This window comes from Aspergillus oryzae, chromosome 5 (assembly GCF_000184455.2).
Source record: "Aspergillus oryzae RIB40 DNA, chromosome 5".
Classification (NCBI taxonomy): Eukaryota; Fungi; Ascomycota; class Eurotiomycetes; order Eurotiales; family Aspergillaceae; genus Aspergillus; species Aspergillus oryzae.
The window spans coordinates 1,752,462-1,776,386 of record NC_036439.1 but is presented as its reverse complement, the minus strand read 5'-3'; the positions used below and the strand labels follow the sequence as shown (position 1 = coordinate 1,776,386).

The following is a 23,925-nucleotide window of genomic DNA, read 5'->3' as shown; positions in this document are numbered from 1 at the left end:
TGCAATTCAGCGAACAAACAATGTGATGTTTCAAGGTATCTTTGTTATTATACATAATTTTAGGCGCAATATACCATCGACCGGTTTAATCACTTTCATCATCGCTCCCGTAGCCTACTAGAGGACCCCCCGAGGCTTGCGGAGCTGCTTGTGTTGTAACATTTCCGCCTGCTAGTCCCCTCAGTGCCGCAACAGTAGAGCTAGAGAAGATGCCACTGCTTTCCGATTCCTGCGGAGGAGCAGAAGCAGACGATGCATTCTCAAGCATGAGTGGTTGGTTCGGAGCTTCGAGCTGACCTTGATCTCCATTTCCTGCATCTTCCAACTGTTTCGTCCGGCTATACCAGACCTCGTCAGGAGGCTCATACCCTTGCAAACCGAAACTGCCCTCAATCTTCTTCCTCTTTCGAGCCTCAGGGTCCCTCCCTTCAAGTTCGGCAACAAAGTCCGCCGGCAACGCCCTGCGTACCGCCTCAGCAGCTTGCTCCTCCAACCTTCTCGCCTCACGCTTCTGAGCCAATGGGTTCGGATCGACCGTCGCCCAACGCACATTCAAAATCTCATTATTGTCGAGGGCTTCCAGAAAATCAGCACACCCGAATAATCCTCAACAGCCCAACAAAAGAAGAAGAAACTTACATTGATGCGCCATAGCCTCCTTCGCAAACTCCGCCTGCGCAAGAGTAGTATACGTAACGAAAGCCACACCCCTCGACGTCAACACACGTATTCTCTCAATCTCACCCCACTCGGCAAAATGCCGCGCAACAACCTCCTCAATATCATCCGTAACATGGATCCGACCCACATACAGCGTGCGATTCTGGCGCATAAACGACCCAACACCGCCCATATCATCGCGGTAATCGCTGAACTTGTCGCGGCCGAAACAGTCGACATTCGGACTGAAGAGATCATGGATGGTGGGCAGACGGTGCAGATACTGGCATTCCGGACCGAGGTGGCAGACACCGCGCGCGAAAAACAGACAGAAGTAGGAGCCGGTAACTTTGTCGGCGCGCGTGTAGCCGCTGTCTTTGGAGATGTTGCATCGTGATGGGGCGTGTTGTTTTGATAGGTAACTGTCTTCTCTGTCGCCGCCGGACCATTTCTAGAGTAACTGTTAGCATCTGTTGTTCGAACCATTGAGATATACACAAAGCGCATAGCGCGATTGTGTACAAGGGACGAAACATAAAACGTACATTGTACCAAATGTTAAAGACTGTACCCGTCTGCGGAGGCGGCTCGGATTTGACTGTGGCGGGATCGACCTGGATGCGTGCTGGACGGCGCTTCTTCCTGATTATCTTCTTCTTCTTCGGCGCGCCTTCCGCGACGGCGGACTCGGCGGGCTGGGTGACGGCGAGGGCATTTTCCTCGCTGGCGACATGCTCGTCTGGGGTATTTGTTTCTTCGAGAGAATTTGTGGGTTCCACGGATTGGGGGGGGTCGGCTACTGTGGTGTGTGCCATGGCTGTTGTGGTGGGGTTGAGATTGGAGATTGGAGGCTCTGTCTTGACCTTTATCGGTCTGTGATGAGATTATTCGAGCTTGCCGTCCGGATCTATCTGGTCGGATTATGGTTTTGCCGGTTGCGGTCTAGCTTGCATGTTGTATTGATACCCCAAGTATACCGCGATACTGAACAAGGTGTCCTTTGGACTAGATGAAGAGTAACTAAAAGAATATACAATTATAAATCTGCACTTAGCTTCCCTTTCCAATACATGATGGAATAGATACTATCATCACCTGAGATCAGAGGGACCATCTAAGCGGTCCAGATAGCGGTAAAGCTAGGTCCGGCAGAATCCCCCATAACCACCGATTATGTAAGGCAGTTATTTTGCGAGATTTTGATATATGCTTGTTTCCCCCCAGACTCCCCACTCTTATCGCAGAAGATCGGACCAGAGTACCTGTATCCTGGTATCACTGGCATATTCTACATTTGACATCCTCCAGGGAACCCGAATCACGGGCAGCTTCGTCGTAGTAGTACTTGTTATCGCTGAATTTTTGAGTCCGCGGGGCTCCCAACCGGCAAGATGGTGAACATCACGGAGAAGATCAAAGAGTACGTTCGGATGGGCGAATCGCCTTGGAATTGATTATAAAAATGGAACTAAATTCTGATATCAAATAATAGGATTGAAGATGAGATGCGCAGGACGCAGAGTAAGCTTCTTTTGTCCCCTTACCTTTTCCCGAGTTTATGCAGAACCCCGCCGCTAATTCGATAACAGAGAACAAGGCCACAGGTGCGCATACCACGACTATATCCCCCATGCTAGAAGAAAACTGCCGAATTCTAACCAATAATTAGAATACCATCTGGGTCTGCTGAAGGGGTACGAAAATTAACCCACCCTCACTCAATCAAAGCAGCTCAGCTAGCTAACCACTCCGACAGAAAGCTCGCCCGATTAAGAGCCCAACTCCTGGAGCCGACAGGCGGTGCCGGCGGCGGCGGCGCAGGTTTCGATGTCAGCAAGAGCGGTGATGCCCGTGTTGCCCTTGTCGGTTTCCCCTCCGTCGGTAAATCGACGTTCCTGAGCAAGATCACGAAGACGAAGAGTGAGGCTGCGGCGTACTCTTTCACCACGTTGACTGCTATTCCGGGTGTGTTGGAATACGGGGGCGCGGAGATCCAGATTTTGGATCTTCCTGGTATTATTGAAGGTGCTGCTGAGGGCAAGGGAAGAGGTCGCCAGGTTATCTCAGCTGCTAAGGTTGGTTTATTGTCTACTTATCTATTGCTTTATGCGATTGACGGTTGTGGGGAGACGATTAACGGCTTTTTGTCTAACTTGCTACCAGACTAGTGATTTGATTCTCATGGTTCTCGATGCCACTAAGCGAGCAGAGCAGCGGGCACTTCTAGAGGCGGAATTGGATGCCGTTGGTATTCGTCTTAACAAGGAGCCTCCGTAAGTAGTTTCTTCTGGAGTCAAAGTAGATGATCATCTCACTAACAACTTTAGAAACATCTACCTCAAACAAAAGAAAGCAGGCGGAGTGAAGATCACCTTCCAGACTCCCCCGAAATACCTCGACGAGAAGCTCATCTTCAACGTCCTCCGTGATTACAAGATGCTGAACTGTGAAGTTCTGATCCGAGATGAATACGGTATGTTCTGACGCCCAACCACCGTGACTAATTGTATACTAAAGCATATCGCAACAGCAACGATCGACGACTTCATCGACGTCATCATGAAAGATCACAGAAAATACATCAGATGGTGAGAGCAAACAAGCCTCAATCTTCTAAACATTATACCCGAACAAGTCTAACTGTAAAATAGTCTCTACGTATATAACAAGATCGACAGCATCAGTCTCGACTTCCTGAATCAACTCGCCCGTGAACCACATACCGCCGTGATGAGTTGTGAACTAGACCTCGGCGTTCAGGAGGTGGTTGAGCGGATCTGGAAAGAACTTCGTTTGATCAGAATATACACGAAACGGTATGCGTCTATCCTACACCCTGGTAACCCGATGAAAATATCTAACGTTAAGCAGGAAAGGAGAGGAGCCCGATTTCAGCGAAGCGTTGATTGTACGGAGCAATTCTACCATCGAGGACGTCTGCGATAACGTTCACCGGACGTTGAAAGAATCGTTTAAATATGCTTTGGTGTGGGGTGCAAGTGCGCGGCATATCCCGCAACGAGTGGGATTGGCACATATTGTGGCGGATGAGGATGTGGTTTCGATAGTTGCGAAATAATTGCAATATGGAGATTATTCTTATGAGACGAATACCTTGGAACTGAATATGATACGACGATTTGACCTTTGAACCGAGGTCAAATATTACCGACTAGAACTCATATGCTTGTGATACGGAACTCGATGGCATTTACACAATATATAAAATACTGATTGTTTGAACAGCAAGTTTTTTCAATTGCTAAAAAAGACCCATATGAACCAGACTAAATATTAACCCGAATTGAATGACATCCACATAACCCATTAACCCAGACTCCACGCACAAAAGACCAAACCCATGAAGACATTCTTTTAGGCGGCAGCAGCGGCAGCGGCCACATTCTGCATGCCAATAGTGGGCTGCACGCCAACACGCTCCTTAGCAAGAAGATCGACCAAGAGAGGGCTAGGCAGGCTATCCCGAGTGGGGTGGAAAGCCGACTGGCTAGCCTTGTACTTGCGCACGCTGTCAAGGTAGATGTCGAACAGGTAGGAGGAGTCGAGCGGGCCGCCCTTGGCCTCGGGGTGGAACTGAGTGCTGAAGATGGGACGGGTCTTGTGGATCATACCCTCGTTGCTGGAGTCATTCAAGTTCACGAAGTAGGGCTTCCAGTCGGAGGGCAAAGTCGAAGCATCAACGGCATAACCGTGATTCTGGCTGGTGATGTGGCAACGACCAGTGCTCATATCCAGAGCGGGGATGTTGTGAGCACGGTTACCATACTTCAACTTAATGGTACGAGCACCAATGGCAAGGGCCAACAGCTGGTGTCCCAAGCAAATACCGAAGATGGGCACCTGGGAGGTCTCCATCAAGCGGCGCAGGTGGTAAGCAGTCTCCTGGCAGTGAGTGGGGTCACCAGGGCCGTTGGAGATGAAGACACCATCGAAGTGGTGGGCAACCTTGTGGATGGGGTAGTCGTAGGGGAACACAGTGATACTGGCTCCACGGCTGACCAAGCTACGGAGAATGTTCTCCTTGACACCGCAATCGATGACGGCAACGTGGCACTGAGGATCGGCGGCACTCACGTGGAAAGGAGCCTTGGTGCTAACCTGACGCACGAGATGGATCTGCTCAGGGTCCACGAAAGCCTCATCCTGGTCAGCGTCATATTCCTCACCAACAGTGATACGGGCCAGAGAGGAACCCTGCTCACGCAGGTAGGTGACAATGGCACGGGTGTCGACGCCGGAGATGGCAGGGACACCCTCACGAGCACACCATTCGCCAAGGCTCTGGACGGCGGTCCAATGGCTGTATTGCTCGGCCACATCGGCAACGACAACACCAGCAGCCTGGAGGTGAGGAGACTCGAAGTACTTGAGAAGGCCGTGCTGGTCCTTCTCGGCGGAGGGAACACCGTAGTTGCCAATCAGGGGCTGGGTGAAGACCAGGATCTGACCACGGTAGGAGGGGTCAGTCAAGGACTCAGGGTATCCAACCAAGGAAGTCGTGAAGACGGCCTCGCCGGAGATGTTAGAGCGAGCTCCGAACGACTTCCCGTGAAAGATAGGACCATCTCGGATCGTGAAGGTGGCACGCTCATGGGCAACGCGACCGTTACGCACAGTTGCCATGAACCGAGACTGGATAGAAGCGTTCACGGAAGGGAAGGCAGAGGCCCTGGCGGGCATTGCCTTGAAGAGTCGGGCAGCGAACATGTTATGTCAAGTAGTTTAGAGTAGAAGAGTGTACAGTTGGTGCTTGAAACAAAGGTTTCAGTAGTTTCCGGAAGCTTTCCAGAGATGATCCGAGATGTAGTCCTGCAGCAAACCCTAGTTAGCCCCAATTGATCCATACCGACAATAAAGGTCGTTCAACACGACCCGGAAACAGACAAGGGCTTGTCCATCACGGGAGTGTCACGTGGACCTGAACGGGGGTCTACATACCTGAGAAGTGAAGGTCGAGAAAAAACGCATAAGCGCGACGGTGCTGTTACCAGTCACTAAAAAATGGGATAATATATGATTGAGAAAGGGTTGATTAGATCGACATCGACGAGATGTGCGTGCAGAGAGTCTGAAGAGTTGATGAAGATATTGGGATGAGTCAATGGGAGAAGAAAGAGGAAGAGAAAGAGTGACGAGAGCGGCGGATCTTAAGGAAGAGCGGAAGAAACTGAGCGCCGGCCCGGTTGGGGGCACGTGATGCGCTACACCGACTTCTGCGGGATCCCGACCAATCAGAGGGCTGATATTGGCTCGATTTGCCTGCGCTATCGGAATGGCAACTTTTTTCTATCAGCGCCTTCAAATAAACCCAATTATCCAATCGATTCTCCACCGCGTCATTATCTTTTACGCCCTCCGCACTTACGGAGTACACCCCCGTAAAAGGAGTCCCGGTGGCTGGTGAAGTAAGGATTACCCTCCCTCGAAGAGTCGAGGATCATATCATACTCCGCACACAGCAGATCAATATCAATCTCTGATCAATTGAATTTGAAACTAATACTACAGGAACAGGAAAAATCGCCACCATGACTCATGCCGGACGACCAAGTTATTGGGTAGCCAACACTGGTGGGCCTTGATCATCACGGATGAGTTGTCAGGACTCAAGACTATTTCCAATGGTAAAAAAATTTTCACTTCTCGGGTCCTACCAATGACAGGGTCTGGGCCGCTGTCTTCCGGTGCCAAAGAGTCCGGGGAATTTATATTACTATCAGGGGAAGCTCCTTGGCACCGACGGCAACTTTTCTCATCGGCCATGACCGAAGGATCTCCGAGAAAACTCCCATTGATACTCATATGGAAATATGCAAAGAGGTCGCACACAACTCTAGCGACATCTGATAAATCGACAACATCGGTGGATTTCTGCATTTAAACTTCCGGCGAATTCAGTGACACCCATATTTGTAGACAAAAAATCCATAGATTCCGGCTCATAAAGAGCCTTCTAGATACTCATATAGATTAGATTTATAAACTATATATTTAAATCAAAATTAGTAGCGGCAGCTAATAGCTCTATTCTAGCATGATTATATTCAAACCCTTTCTCCAAGCCTTAGTGGCCACCGTCCTACTCACACTGTCCCTGGGACGAGCGTCCCTCCGATCCCCATCATACCAGCAACTCATCCCGCAGTCACCTAACCACTGGGAAGAGCCAGGCTGCGATGGCTCCGGCATCGTCGATCCAGACGGCCACTGCAATGGTGACGGGATCATTGACAATCCCCAGAACCCCCGAGACAAGGAGCGAGAAGGATTCCGATTCGACAATCCTTCAACAAATTGTAAATACGTCACGCAAATGCATATCTGGGACTCCTTCAAAGATCTCGAGAAAGACATGAATAAGTTGTTTACCCTAATCCACAAGAATGTCAGCTTCACCGTGGTGGGCCACCATCCCATAGCCGGCCATTATAACGACCTGCTCCATTTCTATGTCAATGCGCTGCGGCGAGTGAGTGTTCTGTTCATGGACCATGCAGACAAGTTCCAGATCCATCCACAGGCTATCCATGGGGGTTGTGATAGTGCTTGGTCAGTATCAGAGATTAACTTCAAGGGCGTCATGAACTCTGGTATGTGTATCCCCGGTATGACCTCTCGTTGGAATGATGCTGATGTACTTTTATGTCGATGCTAGGGGATGATTTTGATATTGTGAATGTGTGGGTGACGAGATGGTATCAAGACCAGATGGTCGAGATCCGGACCTATATAGATGCCCCGCGCATCATGGATGCCCTTCACAAGAACGAGCTCTGGTGGAATGGTACCACATTTCGTGACAATGTACACTACATGCCGGGACCTGCGGGTATGCCTGATATCAAGGAACTGGAGGACCTGATGGGTTATCCTGATGGCCGTAACTATGAGGACTGAGTCAGGGAGAGGGCAGTCCATATACGAGGTAGTTCAAACATAGCCAATAGCGCATTTTTGCTTGGTAGCATTGCAATTGGTGATGATCTACTGTGTATAGATGGACAGGAAGTCGGCATAAACTAGAACGGAGCCACAGAAATATAGTATAATGGTAGCGATCTATCATTCTGCGTACAGCCCGGGAGACTATAACTACTGTGACAGGGTGCGAAAAGACCGTGCTGATCTCTGTGGGTATATTATGTATTATATCATTTCCTTCTACGTATTTTGCCAGCTGTGGCCTAGTACTAGTTCTACTCACGATCTGTAAGCAAACCGCTCCACCGGGATCAAACTGTACTAGTAGCTTTCTAAATCAATGAGAGGCTAGGGCTGGTATATGGGGTCTTTACCATTATTCAGCCTACCATTAAGTCAACTATGAAATATACAAGGGGTATTTATTCTCTATTGAAGTACATCCATAGTCAAGAAATTTGATGGGCTAGATGCCCCACCTACATGAACTCAGCTCGCCGAAGTGATCGTCACTCAGCTGAAAAACCCGCAGAACCAGATCTTCAAAGTGCCCTGTTTTCCGATCGAGCAGTATGTTTTCTTCATCAATAATCCCTTATTGTCTATTCAAAGGCTAATGCGTAATCCAAGCCCTGTTCAATTCCAAGAACTCATCGGTAGACTCGAACCCACCCTCACCCATTTCTTTCACGGCAATCCTGGCCCAGAGTTGGGGACTTTGTTAAGCGGAGGCCCCCCGGCAGGTCAATAAAATAACCTATTTTGTCGACAATCCCGCGATAGATGTTGGAAGGGATCCGAGCCAGCTACCTTTGACGGTTCTATACCGCTACGGCGAAGAGGTGGATTGTGCTGACCTTGGAGACATGGACAAGATCTTTGAGCTTTGTCAGAGGGCAATGAAATATTAACGAAATTAAGAAGCTACTGGTTCATGATGATTGATCTATTTTGGATAGCCTTTAGAATTGGTCCCAGATACTACATATCTGCTATTCATATACCAATCCATCAGAATTCTCCCCCTACGCATCAAAACTATGTATACACCGGCAATACAAGCACAAATCAATGAATAAATAAGGGTCTGCTTCCTTGGACCATCCGTATTCAAGTCGTTGAGAGATTCATATCTGGCGCGTGTAAGACAATAAATAAAGCTTATAATAGTAAATGAATGGTATGACGATGGCTGCATAGTCAACAAATAGAGCTGAGTAGATAGCCTGTGTATGAACATCATGTCTCTGCGCCGCAATAGGCAACCAAGTAGCCTCAATTAAACTGATAGGGGTTATGAGGAGCTGAGATCTTTTCGGTTTTCTTCCCGTCAGCTTATGGCTTCGTTAGTATCAAGAGTACGCTTTTGACGACTGTGCGGGAATTCGATGTACATGACAAGTATGTAGAGTGGGTTCGTCTGCACCCGTCTGCCCGTATCAGGACTATGGATGGGGAGCAGGCTTATATGGTGCAGAAGAGGTCGGCGCATCCAGCCCTGAAGTTTCCGTGTAAGGTTACGATGACTAGGGGTTAAGGATGCACAGAAGTCTGCCTCGTGAAGGTATCAACTATCTCCATCATTAAACAATGGTGTAGACTCAGCTGCCCCCCAACGTTCTCACAATCCTCAATATCTCATCCAAGCATTTCAATAAATACCTCCGTGTATTCAATGCCCCGGATTTCTCAAGCCGTCTTTTCAATTTCAAGCATAGACGCTGCCAATCAAGGTCCTCATCCGCAACATCTTCAACCTCATGAAAGATCTTGGTAGGGATCCTAGAATACCAGAAGGTGTTACCGAAACGAAAACCCCAAGCCTTCTCCATATTGGCTATAGCCTGCGATGGAAGGTAATTAGCGATCATGTAGAGAATTTCCACCGGGAGTTTGCAAGTTCCGGCCTGCCGTACGCTTTTACGGACGGATTGGCGACGTTTGCTCTTTTACTTCCTCCTATCTGCCTGTTCTAGTGCCATACCAATGGCCTCCGAAACACACTTTGTGCGGACAGGGTCTAGAGGCGTGCATTACCCAGCGGTCAGTGCAATGCTAAAAAGAAAAACACGCAAATAGATAACGAACGGAAATTTTACCTTCAGCAGTCATCTCTCGTGAAATCTGGGTTCCACAACGAGTTCAATTTGTCTTTGCCTCCATGGGCGCGAGACCAGGCCATGTCCTTCATTCAAGGGAGCCGACATGATGGTGCAAACCGCGACGCCTGAGATATGACATGTATGCTCTTTCTGATTACAGAGGACTTATGTGGTGTCAGTTTATTGCTTGGGGTTGTTTGATACACCATAGATAGCTCACTCATGCGATGCACAGCCCACCAGGCCTTTCTCCGGAAGAGATGGAGATCTTCTACATCCTCGGCGTTGTGGAGTACAACATCATCACACTTGCGTAGGCTTGTAGCCTTTGGATCCCGCCGCCAATCATAGGGTACCATATGAAATGTATAACCGCAGATGTAGCAGTGCGGTTTGCCATCGTAGGAGTAATCCTTGAAATTCAGGGTCATCCGGGATAGTGACTGAGAATGCTTGGTCAGGAAGGAATCATGGTCTACCTATATTACTTCATGCTCGGCGCACGCCAATAGTAATTGTGGCGCCCTCCTTCCGTAGGTAAACCATAGGAGTATAGGGCTCGTATTCTTTATTAGGGCAAATATGCCAAGAGGGGTGGCGACGCTATACCCGATCTGCGCACGGGGTCATTAATTGAACCATAAACCATCAGTCATCCACCGGGCCTCGGTCCACTTACTATTTACCTCACGAGACACTGAATCCATACTCACCCAAGAATGAGTGAGACGGTGAGAAAACGCTCCAGGATCGCTTGCGTCTCCTGCCAATCACGCAAACGTAAATGCACCGGTGACCAACCGTGTAGCACATGTTGTCAATTTGGCATCGACTGCCACTACGATCTGCTGTCTCGCAAGAAAAAGGACGCAAGGTCTTTTAGACCGCAGCAATCAATTCCTCCAATAGCCAGCACTACTTCCCGTAATGAACCTATCCCCAAGAGCCACCGCGAAGGGACTACAGGTGACTCCCCTGATATGCCTGTTAACTCCTTGGAAGCCAATTCGGGAGCAGCATTTGTGCGGAGGTTGGGACTCAAGATCGATCCAGCCAATGCCCCGAGGCTAGACCTGTTCGCCTGGAACGTGGGCGCTCGTCATCCGACTCCTTCTTCGATGCCCCCATCGTCAATGCCCAGAGCAGTAAGCGTTGTAGACATCATTTCCTTGGAAGAGATGAAGCTGCTAGCTGCCACGTTTTTCGAGAAGGTAGATCCATGCTATGGCTTCATCGATCGGGACCATCTGTTCCGTCAACTGGGCAGACGATGGCTCCCCCCATCGTCTGAGACTGCGTTGCCCTATGGACCGTACGACGCCGTGCTCTGCGGCGTTGCAGCATTCGGGTATCTTTTCTCACGCAGACAGGCACCCCAAACAGAACTTCAGTTGGCCGAGGCCGCCCGCCTAATCCTTGACCAGCACATGCTCTCTGAAACACCTTCATCAGTTGACATTGTCACTGGCTGGGTGCTTCGAGTGGCATACCTACGCACGACAGCTGCTCCCGATGCCGCTTGGATGGCCAGTTGTTCGCTGATGCATCTCATTGAAGCCACCGGACTTCATCTGGAACCCTCGTCGGACACGGTCCTCGGACAATCGGCAGAGCCGTGCGACCCAGAAATCCGGCGGAGGCTATTCGCCATGGCGCGCCATCTAAATGTCTGGATCTCCTTCGAGCTAGGACGTTCCCGCGTCGTCCTATACGGAGCAACATCTCTCCCGCCCACCCCAAGATCGACTGGTGAGATTTTCAACCTTCTCCCAGTATCAGAAAGTCTGGACCCAAACAAAGCGCAGGGCTCCCTGGATCTAGAGTCGGCGCTGGAGAATGTTCTGGATGTTGTTCATCCCCTTGCCTCACATACCTTGGCCCAATGTAATCTAATGCTCTGCATCTACCGGCGCTTGCGTGGTCTCGACTCCGTTATATCTGGTGCTCTTCTTGACCGGGTACTTGAGTTGGCAAAAAAGGGCCTGAAGGCTTCTCGCGACATGATCGCATTGATCAGTCCGTGGCATCAGACCGCCAATGTACCCTTCCAGATCGTCTGTACATTACTAGCGATCGACAGCCGCGCTTCATTAGCATTACTTGGCGATGCGATGCAGACACTCCGCGAAGTTGCCTTAGCGTATGATACAGATGTCATGAGGGAGGCCTACAGTACGGCATACCTGCTGATCCTGTTGCATCAGCGACGAAAGGAAGATGATACAAGAACTCTTCGAGGTGTTTTGCGTGCCAACTCCGCTGCCTCGGCGCCACCGGCAGAAATCACGGAGCCCGCGATTGAGTCGACTCACTCACTCGCGGACTACCCAGGCTTCTCATGGTTGAGTGATCTGGTGATCGATATGCCGGGTCTGCAGAACTTTGATCTCGAAAGTTTCATGGCAACCGACAATTCATGGCCGCTGCCGGAGCCAGGGATGTGATATGTTATATTTCAGATTACAACTAGCGCGTGCTCTACCAAAACCGGATACCACATGAAGCATCAAGTGATAGTTGATGATATGGAAAGGGAGGCCGCTCCTATGAGTTTCAGCCGTATGGGTGACAAATACAGACTTATATTATGAAGGCTGTGGTCAGTCTATTCAGACTTCTTTTGCTTGGTACTCTTTCTCTGTGGCCGTGTTCCAGATGACCAGGCTATCGCACCCAGCTTCCATAATACCCACAGCGACCCGAGGCCAATGACTATCATGGTTCCCAACTCAATCGCCTTACTTTGGAAAAAGCCCTTATCATCCAACTGGAGAACCGGAACTTCCAATTCCTCAACGAGCCGATCAGATGAAGGATGCAGCTGGTAGAACATGGTCCGAGTCCCAAACAGTCCCTCCCATCCAAGGTTGACCCTGTCAAAGGGATTTACCCCCATCTTAGTGCCGTCCTCAGCCGTGCAAGCCCAAAAGACCACTGGCCATGGGACTGACGCGGAGCGGTAACCAGACTCGGATGGCCGCAGGTACCGCAGATGGAGGGGAATGGTGACATTCCACTCCTCTGGAACTTGATCAGATTCGGAAGGTGTGGCTAACTCGAGTAACCAATTTGATCCCCAGCGAGATACAAACCAGTCTGGCGCCTCAAGGTCTGTCTCTCCGGCGACTGCATGAAGCGCAACCAAGTTGTGAGAGTCCAAGAATAACGGGTCGGTAGTCGAAAGCTGATACTTATCGCCAAATATCGTCGATGGGAGCGTCAAGTAGGTGTGAAGCGCGCATGTCGCGTCCGGTGGAGCAGGTGGGGAGTTAAGAGATGATGGTGGCATCGAAATGGTCATGGTTGGATGCAAACCCGTCGGGGAAGTAAACGAGATCGAATACGTTGCGTCCTCCGGGAGAGGTTGATGGCGAGAGGGGAAAGAGAAGAGCGTCGGCTCTGCCCATGAATCATCAGTACCATATCCGTACGCAACACCAAACTCGCTCGGCAATCCGCTACTAAGCATACTCAACTGATCATCCTTCCCGACAACAGCCAGTAACCCTCCCATCTTAATATCCTCGGGCTCTGTCGCCGCTTCAGTGCCTAATAGTCCCACTTCAACCTGGTCCGTTCCCGCAGCATGTCTCCGTATCTCATCGGTCCACCCATTCTTTGGCGATTGTGACCAATATCCCAAGACAGTCAGCGAATGCGATATACTATCGTAGTTGATATCGACTGAATCAGCGGACCGAATAGACGCAGCATAACGGAGACATTGCTCGTCGGATGACGAACAAATCTTATTCTCAATATACGCAACTAAGTTATCAAGCGTGGGAAGTAAACTGTGGTATTGGAAAGCAGCGGTGGAAGCGAAACGCGTGGACAGGATGGGAGGCGTAATGAAAGACTCCTCCAATGTCTGTCAGCCGTGAGTACGCTTATAACGGAGAAACAGAATACCAACCTCGGGGCTTTTGCATTTCAACCCATAATCAAACGCCCTCTTCAACAGCGCACACAATGATTTTCTTCAATAAACCATCAATATCAACATGAAAAGCACATCCATATTCCAGGCAGTAGAAACTCACAGTTTGTTCTCCTCAGATGAACCATCAACAGGGGTGTAGAAAACATGTAAACCAGGCGAAACTCGACTCGAAAATGGCGCAACAGCATCATACCGCCTTTCCGACGCCCACCGGACATGGAGCTGATGGCACTGTTTCAAGACGTCTGAAAGCTAAAATTATCAAAATCCAGCATTAGCCCCATATGGTCTACCAAGCTCAAAGAATAGGTCTTCATAAATAACAAGAAAATACCTCCTCAGGAAGCTCATCAACGCTAAACGTCGCCCGTTCCTCACGGGCACCGTCAATCCCATGCAAGGCGAGGGCATCGGGTGTTAGGACCGCTTGATCCAAGGAGAAGGGGGTTTCGGGGCGTTGGACGAAGGTGATTCTGCGACGCATTGTTTGATTGCTTGATCGAGGGAGTCGTCGGTAAATACTGGTTGAGGGGAGTTGGAGCTTGTTTCTCCGCATTTATTGTTTGTCGTCACGGGGAGTGCTTGTTGCTTGATTGGGTTAGTGTGGGTGTTTCGGCGATAAGATAAGGATTGCCTATTTTGGATAGAGAGCGTTTACTGTTGACCACAGGCAGTCCTTGTATGTACATGCTACTAATTTCTATGTGTTGGGTTTTCTTTGGTTGTGGTTCTGGGTTTTGTCCTCTTTTTAGTCCTTTCTCAGTTCTGTCTTCGATATGGTGAGGATTCGATGCTTGCTGACAATGAAGGGTTTCGTAATGTTATATATATCCATCCAGTGCGGAGGGTAGATAGTATAATACACTCAGTGATCGCAGCAGTTGCCCTTCGATAATTGAAACCTAGATACTTAGATCCCTTAATCTTACTCCTATCCATAGAATTCCTTTCCATATGTTTTACTTTGGACTCAATAGGCAGTGTACCAGGTAAAACAACGCCATTAGCCCAGTTCCCAATTCTTTCCATTAGTCACCGAAATTTGAGATATGACTAGACTACGAGATAGCTAAAACCAAAAGAGGGAGGGAAATCGGAGTTATGCTAAGGCCGGAACATTGGTATCTGAGGGCCCACGATAGGTGGGCATGGCATACCTGGTCCCTGCATACTTCCATAATTCTCACTAATATAATAGTACTTGTACTAAATGTCTGCAAAAATAATGAGCGATATGTATGGTTCGAGGAAACTATGACAATCTGGGCGATCGCACAATGCAAGCAGATAGCCCGCGCTTGTCGGCGGATCCAAGCTACACGAAGATGTATGGGGTTTTCCATTCTGGTACGAGCCACTGAATAGATACTTAGGGGGCTTGCAATGAATCTCGAAGATGAATATAGCACTAAAGTAATCAAGAAATGGTAAGGAATAGCTGTTATGCAACAGCACATTCGGAAAGCTGCCTTGATTTTTCCTGGCTTTTAAGCAATAGTGCTATATTCCGGTCACCTGGTGTAACCTCCGTCAGGTGAATCACGGGTCGGCCCGCTTTACCGAGCTTAATTACATCGGGAGACGAAGTAGTATCACTTATGGCAGTGAAAGATTTAGGTTGAGTACGGAGTATAGGGGGACGATTTGTGGGGTTGTGTTTCAAGGCCTTTCTGGAATGAAATATAGGGAACGCAGTGCGTGCTACTGCAAGTTTTGGTGTTATCATCTGCTCCTACTGGTGAAACTATATTTTAATACAACTCATACCACAGCAGGGATGTAATTCAAGATGAAGTGTCGTAGCTTTTATTATCGGAATCTAGCAAATACAGTAGTGGAAGTCATATAAAACCCATTTCATCACATCATCAAGCAACCCTCGCTCGCCCCAACGCCAACGATGCTGGTATTAACTGGAAAACACAAAAAGGACGAAGACAATTACGGAAGCACGTCTTTAAGAATATCTTTCTGAGAGGCTGTCAAGCTGGCCGGGAACCGGACGTTCACGTGGACTATCAGATCTCCTCGCTCGCTTGGCTTCTTCGATATTGTCATACCCTGGCCGGGGAACCTTTCTTCGTATCCGGGTTGTGTCGGACCGGGCTTGGCTACCCGGATCGATTTTCCATCGATTGTGCGCACGATCCGGTCCCAGCCGGTGAGAGCCTCTTTTAGGCTGATTTCAACAGTTGTAATGAGGTTGTCGCCCTGGCGTTTGAAGTTGGGATGTTCTTTCTATATGGACGTTAGTCACCAGTTCCACTACGTTCGTGGGGCTGGTTTCGAGAATTGTCACTTACCTCTGTCACGATAAGATGGACATCCTGTCTTCCACCTTCTTCTTGATCGCCCACACCTCTGTATTTGATCTTCGAACCGGTCCGCAAGCCCGGCTTAATGTTCGCTTCAAGAGTTACATCTTGGACAGTGCGCTTTCCGCTCGTGTCGAAAGTCTTGCTCTTCACGGTCACCTGCTTCGTCGTTCCGCGCATCAACTCTTCCAGTGTCAATGGCAACTCCTTTTCAACTACGGTCGGTTCGGGGGTAGGTGCGCGCTGAGATTGCTGGAAGGCACTGGGGCCACGGCTTGAGCGGAAGCTACGGCCGGCGCCGCCACCGCCGCCTCCCATCCCACCCAGGATATCAAATAGATCGTCGTGATCCATGCCACCACCCCCACCCTTAGCGAAGTTTCGGAAGATATCATCTGCGGAGCTGAACTGGAAGCCACTGCCACCGCCGGGGCCAGTCGAAAAACGGAAGGTCCGAGCACCACCTCCTCCAGGCATGCCTCCGAATGAAAAGCCGCCTGGCATTCCACCATCAAACGGACTTCCACCAGCACCGCCAGCGCCACTACCAGGCGGAGGAGGGGCTGGACCGCCCCGCATTAGATAGTCGAGGCCGAATTGGTCATATATCTTGCGCTTTTCGGGATCGGACAGAACTTCGTAGGCTTGCGATACCTCTGTGAAAGTGTTAGCTATTATCCAAAACTATGGTAGGAAATGACCGTGTTGGGGAGCACGGGAGGGGGAACCACGGTTAAGTCACCTACCTTTGAACTTCTCCGATGCGGTCGGATTATCCTTGTTCTTATCCGGATGATATTTCAATGCACACTTCCGGTATGCTTTTTTTATTTCGTCCTGGGATGCTTCGGGTTTGATACCCAAGGAATCGTACAGCTTAGTTTCTGCAACCATTGTGGGAACAATCGGTAATGAGTGGGGTAATTATGCAGTGATATTGAGGACAAGCAAAAATCAACAAAACCCTAATTTAAGGGGTCCAATGAGAATATAAAGCAATGAATTTGGGGAAGAGACCAGCTCGATGTCAGGCAATGTCGAAAGGTCTTCCCACCTCGACGGCAAAGGAGTAGGATCTCGAATGACGTAGAAGATTCGCGACCGAGTAAATTCTTGTCTTGAATGAGTCGGCGTGAGATTTAAGATGGTACGTAGAGCGAGAAGTGAAAGACTTAGAAAGATGCACCGCAGACCAAAAACGAATAAGCCGGCATTTAGCAAATGGAGACTTGGGAGGAGGGCAGAAGGTGGCTTCATGTATCGTGCAGCGAGACGGCGGCATTCAGGTGACGACAGACCAGTCCCGATGGAGCAGCACTGTGACGTGTGACGTTGACCGCATAAGCCTCTCTGCCAATCGAAGGTTCGAGAATGTTCGGATACCACAAATCCGTACCTTTTTTTCAGCCATAAGAACGGAGACAAATATACTATTTTAGTCTGAAAAGATTGTCTCGATTATGCATATCGCGCTGGAGCAAGCATACTATGTAGCACCGGTGGTTCCGTTGCGTATCTGCTGCCTCAACTCGATCGATGGCAGTCCTTCTAGTCCTTCAATCACTGGATCGGACGGGAACTTCCTTTTTACGGGTTAGCCTAGTTGACCGGGAAGCCCCACATATTTTCACATGATCCAGCTATTCTGATGTAATACTGTCATTCTACTCTTCATAGGAATATTCTAGGTACAGTAGTATTGCCAGGTAGATATGCCAATACATGCTCAGATCCGCCCAGAGCATCTAACAATCATGACGAATCCGCATCCACTACGATATAGTTCTTAATCACTGCAGTTCCGTTCACGACACTCGCAGTCTGCTCTTTCGTGCAAGTGCTGCCCAACTCGAGAATGTAGCAAGTGGGTGCAGGGCTGTCAGGAACCGTGTTGGTGACGTTCCAAGTTGAAGAGGGCCCGTGAGTGGAGTAGGTGTTGTTCTTGGCGATTGAGACCTTGCCCGTCGCAATGTCTCTGTTGAACAATGCTCGGTGGAAGATCTCATACGCCGTTTCAGGCTGATATGCCGGCACCTCATGACCCGCTTCGAAAACGCGAGTGAACGAGAAGTTTCCGTACTGTCGCACCAAGCCACCTACATATGAGGCATTGGTCTTCAGAGGGGCGTAACCCGCAGAGCGGAACTTGGCGGCATCCGAGTACTCCACCTTCAAGCTCACTTCTTCTCCTCCGTTCCAGGGGCATGCGTAATCCCGATCGCCATACACTAGGGCAACTTTGATGCCAGAGTCAAGCACGTATGCGATATCCTCCAGGTACCCGCGTACATCGGAGCGTGGGTAGTCACCTGTTGCGGAAAAGCCATTGTAGACGCTATCAACAGATTCGGTGAAATTAACCGGAACCCCGAGGGCTCCTTGGACCCAGTGCTGGTTTAAGAAACCAAAGTAGTACGGAGGGGGGAAAGGATCGGGGTCGAAATGCGAGATGTCGTAATAGCCTCGTCCAGAGTACAGTGAATATGGGCCTTCTACTTGGTTGCTGCAGTAGTTGTTTGCTTTCGCACAGACCTTGTTGACGGTCTCATTGTTGCCGTACATTTCGGGGTCTCCCTCTGCAGCCAACCGACGACATTCGATGATCTGATCCTTGCAGCCTCCGGGCTTGCTCCAAGCCTCCATCGCCATATCATATACAGTTTTGTTGATAGCCTCAATGCCATAGGTATTGTTGTATGCTATCTGGGGATATGATGGCGACTGCACCAGGAGATCGACGCAGCCATTGATAATTCCGAGGGTGTCCAGGTGAATATAGTGAGCATCGTCGATGTCAATGGAGCCGTTGGCAATCTTCTCATTCTGCTCCTGGAAGAAAGCAGTGAAAGATGGCCCGTACCGTCCTCCGTAGGACTCCGTCCAGATGCTTACTCGGTCATCGTGTGGTTTATACTCCGGGAATTCGGAGAACCATGTCTGCGCAAAGGACCACAAAGCGCGGGCGGCGTTTTCGGTGGTATTGGCAGCGGTCGATTTGTTCTGGCTAGGGAAGGTGCCCACGTAAAATGTGTTGTTCTGCTCCGGGACACCGTCCGGATAGCCAGAAACGTCCCAATTACCCGTAAGCAGGTCATGGGTACCATTCGTTGGGACATCGTAACTGAAGCCGACTTGATTGGGCTGGTCAATGTAGAGCATATTCACGTAGTTGTTCCATGACCAGGGGTTAATTTCAGTAGTATTTGAGTCGTTGTTGACGCGGCAGGGGCCATTCTCCTGCATCAGGCCGATCATCGAGGAGCTTCCTGGCCCACCATTCATCCAAATAGAAAGAGGGGCATTTCGAGGATCATTCCGAGATTCAAAGAACCAAAAGAACGTGTTGATGGGATAATTTTGGTCTAGTGACACATCGTTGAGAGTACCCGGGGGAAGATGCACGTAACCCGAGTACGATTTGACACCTGGGGTGGTTTCGCAAATACCAGGCTAGTGAAAAGTTCGGTTAGCATCGAATTTGGACAGCTACAGATGTGTCTATCACCTACTTCTTTGTACGAGATCTTAACACCTTCCTGATGCTTCGAATTGATGACCTTCAAGCCTTCGGGTGTTGGAGGGAAATACTGGCCGGCGACGGCACCAACCAGGCCGGCAGCATTGATCACTGACTTAAGCAACGGCATGGGACGTGGCGGTGGCCCAGATCTCAACCTGAGCGAAGCTTGGAGAGAATCGAAATAAGGCGGGCCAGGGTGGACGATAGGCAGGTTTTATACTTTATTTCGGCTACCGGATGAACCTCAGAACTCCGCATCATAAATGAGGAGGCCTGTTTTATCACGGACCAGCCGGGTGACTTTAGTGGATGCGACACCGACGATCGATGTAACAATATCGGAGGAGATATTGCGATGAGGCGCGTCGATTGGCGGAGTTCCAGCAGACTCCACCTGTACCAGCACTAAAAGCCAGGGAGCAAACGTAAAAGATAAGGCTTGCCTTTTAGTGTCATCCCCAGGAAGATCCTTCGTCTCTTCCAGGGACCCTGGGAGATAACAAAGAATCCTCACTTGATATTAAGTATTATGAATTATGCATTGTTTCTTCCAAGTTGTCCATCCAACCAGTGGGAAATTAAACTTATTTCTAAGGTTATCACCGGAACGGGTTTAGCCCTCCCCGGATCATCCGTTGGAATGTACACAAAAGTCCCTGACTTCCAAGTTTCTTTCACCTTCCCTACGATTGGAGCACACACAAAGCCAAAACTAGTGTCCAAGAGATACTCAGGATGGGGCGTTACAGAAATAAAATTTTCAAAGTACTGTACACATCGGACTTAGTAAAATGCCATAATGTCCGCCAAGCATCCTTGGAGCTCATTCATGACATAGTGCTTAATGGGCCACTATACTTCTGGTAAGCAAATTCCTTTGTGAACAGAAATAACGAACGATCAAAGGATCTTTGACACAATTTGATAAATATTGACTTTTGGCATGGGACAGTAATCAGACACTAGCGTACACCCGAGACATTTGAAGCAAATAAATCATCTCATTATTCATAACACATGTGGACATCGCCTTATAACCGTTACAGAAATGAGCGTCATATACATTAATCATCACAGAAGTATAAAAGGGAATAGGTAGGTAGAGGGAAAAGAAAATAATAGAACAGTGTCATGCATCATAGAGCAAACACATGCTCTCGAATAGGATTTCACTCCTGAGTGGGGGCTGGGATATCACCCAGCGTCTTCACAAGGGCCTTGAGTCCGGGGTTGGTCTCTTCTGCGGCTATTTCTAGCTCGCTCACTGTCTTCATAATGTCCCGACCCAGCTGTCGGACCAGGTCATAAGTCGCCTGCAGGGCACCGCTCTTGTGCAGGAGCTCCAAAATCTGAATCTTGCTTTCTGCAGACAATGAGGCTCCTTCAGCCTTCTGTCTGAAGATGCCCAGGATGATACTCTTGGCGGTAGGGTCCACGTTGCAGCACCTGACGACCGCATACGAGATCTTGCCGTGATCCAGATCCTCACCGAAGCCTCTTTGGTTGTTGCCCGTAAGCAGCCCCAGATACTCGTTGCGGATCTGGTACCACCGGCCGAATAATTGTGTGAGAAGCTCAAAGTCCAGGGTCGAGCCCTCCATGCTGGCGGACTGCATGAGACGCACCAACATGCGGAAGATAGATCCGCTCTTCTTATCGACCATCTCCAAATACTCCTGCTCGGTCGGACATTGAAGAGAGAAACGCCAGTTCAGCTCCCAAGACTGTCCGATAAAATGCGTTTCAAGCTCCTCCAGTAGGCCGTCAAGCATACCAGGGCAGTTGAGCCCGTTCACGGTCTTGGCGACGCGGACGAACATGTAGGCGGCACTGTTGATGGACTGAGCCGGACCGAAGACGAGGTGAGCCGCGGTCTTTTGGCGTTGGAGAGATGATTGGTCCTGAATGTTGGCCAGGATCTCAGAACTGTCGTGGAGGTCATTGACCACTTGCTTGACAAAGGTTAGAGGTCGGTTAGGAACTTGAAGCCAGGCATTAAGTGCGGAAACAAGCTCCAGTTGCACCTCATTAGTCGAGATAGACCCGATGTAGTTTGTTGGGGCTAGCAAGGGTGTGGCATCAAGGTGCACTGCCGGGTGTTCTTCTCCGTTGACAAGGGGGGTCCACACTGGTTCTCCTTCGGGCTCATCACCACCCCCGACATGGTCAATAGTGCCGTTCGCACGCACCTCCTCTTCATCATTTTCTTCTTCTTCGTCATCCTCGGACTCATCCTCATCGCTAGAGCTCTCCTCGTCCGATTCCTCCTCGCTTTCTTCCTCGGCAGTTTCGGGAACCGCGTACCGTGGTGCATTCGTGCACCAGTAGTGGATTCCACCAAGGGCAGCTTCCAGTACCTCCATCCATTTCCGCAGCTTTGGGGCGAGGTCTGGGTGGGCTTGGTACAACGCCTCGCGTCTTTTGACGAACTCCTTTTCGTTTTCCAGAATGAGCTCTTTGGTCTTCGCACGTGCGTCATCCTCCGACATGTTCTGGTGCTGCATGAGGAACAATATCACATTCGCAACGCGACGTTTCTTGACCTCGCGCTTTTCTTTCGGCCAGCTATAGTAGTCATTGGTGAAGAACATGGTTCGCTCAGCTGCGTCCAGCGCATCTCTGACGATCGCCTGATCCTCCTTTCCAAGTCGAGTTCCGTGGGCAAATCCCATAAGGGTCCAGTAAACACTGTTGTACCGGTCAGAGCCTGTTTCACCCCATCGAACACGGAGACATGTGATAAACTTACTCAATTCCTGCATTAAGACGTCGACGAGCCACGTAGTCATCAAGATTGGCACAATTATCGGCGGTGGGAACATCCGGCGTGACAAGCCAGTTGCTCCGGTAGCAGTCGATGATCTCAAGTCCATCCTTGTCAGTCAGTTCTCCCGTCACTTTCTCCAGAAGTTTCTTTCTGGCTTCGGCTCGGGGCGATTCAACCAGCTCCTCCGGCTTGTCTGCCGCGGGCGTGTTCTTACTATCGGTATGGTCTGAATGAATGATTAGATATGATTTCGCGCCTGGTAGCCAGGTCAACGTACCGTCATGGACATTTCCGAGTTCAGTCAAATAGGCGACAAGTTCCAACCTTTCGGGCATGCACTCTGGATACAGAAAACTAGCGTAATTTCCCACCGGGGAGGTCAGATAGCTGCTCTTCGACTTGGCCTCTTCGCTGTCGAGGGTGGCCGTCAAGTCCTCCAAGAAGCGATCGCTACCTCTTTGGGCCACATGATCGTATTTGTGTATCCGTGCAGTCAAAGTGGTGAAACAGCCATTCTGTTGCTGGGTAGCAGCATCTATGGGCTGCGAGTGAGTCCAAATCTCAATCGGCTCATTTACTGTTGGTGCATCTGAGGCTGCTTCGGACTGGGCAACGGACAAGACCCGAGAAGTACTTTTGCTTCTTCTCCTCTTGTGGGATATGAAGTTGGAGTATTGTCTGAACATTGGTCGATGTGTTATGGGAAAAGATAAACAAATAAAGCAAGAAGAAAGGGATATGCAATTAGTTGTACAATGCCAATGTGGCGACGACGTGCAAGTTTTGTATGAAGACGAAGAAAGGAAGAAGAATTCCGGGTTCCTCTGGTATCCTACGACCGGCTCTTTATAGGCAACAAGTCGTCGCAATTGGCGTGGAAGATTGAGCAAAGGCCATGATGCATGTAACTGCAAAATTTTTTTCGCCTATCAACACAGCATTGACCAGGTATTGGCCCATTAGGGAGCTAAACAGTCAGTTCGAGGACCTACTTGCCGCAAGTAAAGCAAGATATTAGGTCTAATATGCATGCTGCACGCTGATTGGGGGCTGCAGCGATTGTTTTGCTGGCGGATACTTTTTTCTCCATAGCTCATGTGGAGCCACGCAACGCTCACCGCTTCATCTGTTCGCAGCTGGTGGGTTTCGCCCAGCCGCCTCGTACTTCGCAGATGCGCGGCCGTTTGGTTGTTATTGTTCGTTTGGTGGTTGTTGGCTCGCCTTCCTCGTCGCCTTACAGCCGAATTAGTGGTGATGGCTTTTTCTTTTGGGCCGGGTGATGCCTTCTCGCTCATTTGCGAGGCGGTCTTGGCTCTATACAATCCCCGAAGACGATCGTTCGCACTTTGCAACCTCGCAACCATAACACTGGGGCATACTAGTATTGACCCTCTCACCTCAAGGTATCAACGGAAGATAGCCATCTCGCGCTAACCTCGGAGAGTTTGATCACGATACCGCATGTCATATGAGCAGTTGATATGGTAACAAACGGAAGGAATGGGGCATGTTTTTTTAGTCACGCCTACAAGAATGTCCAAATGAAGCCTTAGCGTGGAAAGAAGTGGGCCCCCTCGCTTCATAAGCAACGTTTTCTTCTCTTCATTTGTCCCTAAAGGGTTAATTCCTACTACCCAGTCTCTTGGGGCGTCCTGTGCTGAATCGCTAGGTTTCAC

General features: G+C 49.6%; 10 protein-coding genes across 10 annotated transcripts; 3 read left to right on the top strand and 7 right to left on the bottom strand.

Annotated features, from left to right (window-relative positions):
* Nucleotides 1–85: 85 nt before the first annotated feature.
* Nucleotides 86–1,475, bottom strand: cwc2 (active spliceosome conformation promoter CWC2; the record flags this gene model as incomplete). The annotated part of the gene is made up of 3 exons (XM_001823031.3): nt 86–576; nt 640–1,111; nt 1,206–1,475. The coding sequence occupies 3 exons, from the start codon at nt 1,473–1,475 to the stop codon at nt 86–88; spliced, it is 1,233 nt and encodes a 410-aa protein (XP_001823083.1).
* A 576-nt stretch (nt 1,476–2,051) lies between these two features.
* On the top strand, nt 2,052–3,739 carry AO090701000213 (putative GTP binding protein (Gtp1); the record flags this gene model as incomplete). Its single annotated transcript, XM_023237424.1, has 9 exons — nt 2,052–2,080; nt 2,153–2,181; nt 2,330–2,354; nt 2,417–2,735; nt 2,824–2,933; nt 2,988–3,133; nt 3,191–3,248; nt 3,312–3,476; nt 3,532–3,739. 9 exons carry the CDS (start codon nt 2,052–2,054, stop codon nt 3,737–3,739), a joined length of 1,089 nt encoding a protein of 362 aa, XP_023092038.1.
* A 296-nt stretch (nt 3,740–4,035) lies between these two features.
* Nucleotides 4,036–5,388, bottom strand: cpa1 (carbamoyl-phosphate synthase (glutamine-hydrolyzing) CPA1; the record flags this gene model as incomplete). Its single annotated transcript, XM_001823033.3, has 1 exon — nt 4,036–5,388. One exon carries the CDS (start codon nt 5,386–5,388, stop codon nt 4,036–4,038), a length of 1,353 nt encoding a protein of 450 aa, XP_001823085.1.
* Nucleotides 5,389–6,715: 1,327 nt separating this feature from the next.
* Nucleotides 6,716–7,806, top strand: AO090701000215 (uncharacterized protein; the record flags this gene model as incomplete). The annotated part of the gene is made up of 4 exons (XM_023237423.1): nt 6,716–7,271; nt 7,337–7,510; nt 7,629–7,657; nt 7,786–7,806. The coding sequence occupies 4 exons, from the start codon at nt 6,716–6,718 to the stop codon at nt 7,804–7,806; spliced, it is 780 nt and encodes a 259-aa protein (XP_023092039.1).
* Nucleotides 7,807–10,423: 2,617 nt separating this feature from the next.
* On the top strand, nt 10,424–12,148 carry AO090701000217 (putative C6 transcription factor; the record flags this gene model as incomplete). The annotated part of the gene is made up of 1 exon (XM_001823035.1): nt 10,424–12,148. The coding sequence occupies one exon, from the start codon at nt 10,424–10,426 to the stop codon at nt 12,146–12,148; it is 1,725 nt and encodes a 574-aa protein (XP_001823087.1).
* A 161-nt stretch (nt 12,149–12,309) lies between these two features.
* AO090701000218 (uncharacterized protein) lies at nt 12,310–14,131 on the bottom strand (the record flags this gene model as incomplete). Its single annotated transcript, XM_023237422.1, has 4 exons — nt 12,310–13,575; nt 13,621–13,684; nt 13,748–13,899; nt 13,982–14,131. The coding sequence occupies 4 exons, from the start codon at nt 14,129–14,131 to the stop codon at nt 12,310–12,312; spliced, it is 1,632 nt and encodes a 543-aa protein (XP_023092040.1).
* A 1,457-nt stretch (nt 14,132–15,588) lies between these two features.
* Nucleotides 15,589–16,856, bottom strand: AO090701000219 (putative DnaJ domain protein Psi; the record flags this gene model as incomplete). The annotated part of the gene is made up of 3 exons (XM_001823037.3): nt 15,589–15,885; nt 15,951–16,618; nt 16,709–16,856. The coding sequence occupies 3 exons, from the start codon at nt 16,854–16,856 to the stop codon at nt 15,589–15,591; spliced, it is 1,113 nt and encodes a 370-aa protein (XP_001823089.1).
* An 858-nt stretch (nt 16,857–17,714) lies between these two features.
* Nucleotides 17,715–19,609, bottom strand: cp1 (putative carboxypeptidase S1; the record flags this gene model as incomplete). The annotated part of the gene is made up of 2 exons (XM_001823038.3): nt 17,715–19,412; nt 19,472–19,609. 2 exons carry the CDS (start codon nt 19,607–19,609, stop codon nt 17,715–17,717), a joined length of 1,836 nt encoding a protein of 611 aa, XP_001823090.1.
* Nucleotides 19,610–20,651: 1,042 nt separating this feature from the next.
* Nucleotides 20,652–21,971, bottom strand: AO090701000221 (uncharacterized protein; the record flags this gene model as incomplete). The annotated part of the gene is made up of 1 exon (XM_023237421.1): nt 20,652–21,971. One exon carries the CDS (start codon nt 21,969–21,971, stop codon nt 20,652–20,654), a length of 1,320 nt encoding a protein of 439 aa, XP_023092041.1.
* A 256-nt stretch (nt 21,972–22,227) lies between these two features.
* Nucleotides 22,228–22,935, bottom strand: AO090701000222 (uncharacterized protein; the record flags this gene model as incomplete). Its single annotated transcript, XM_023237420.1, has 2 exons — nt 22,228–22,475; nt 22,527–22,935. The coding sequence occupies 2 exons, from the start codon at nt 22,933–22,935 to the stop codon at nt 22,228–22,230; spliced, it is 657 nt and encodes a 218-aa protein (XP_023092042.1).
* Between the last annotated feature and the right edge of the window lie 990 nt (nt 22,936–23,925).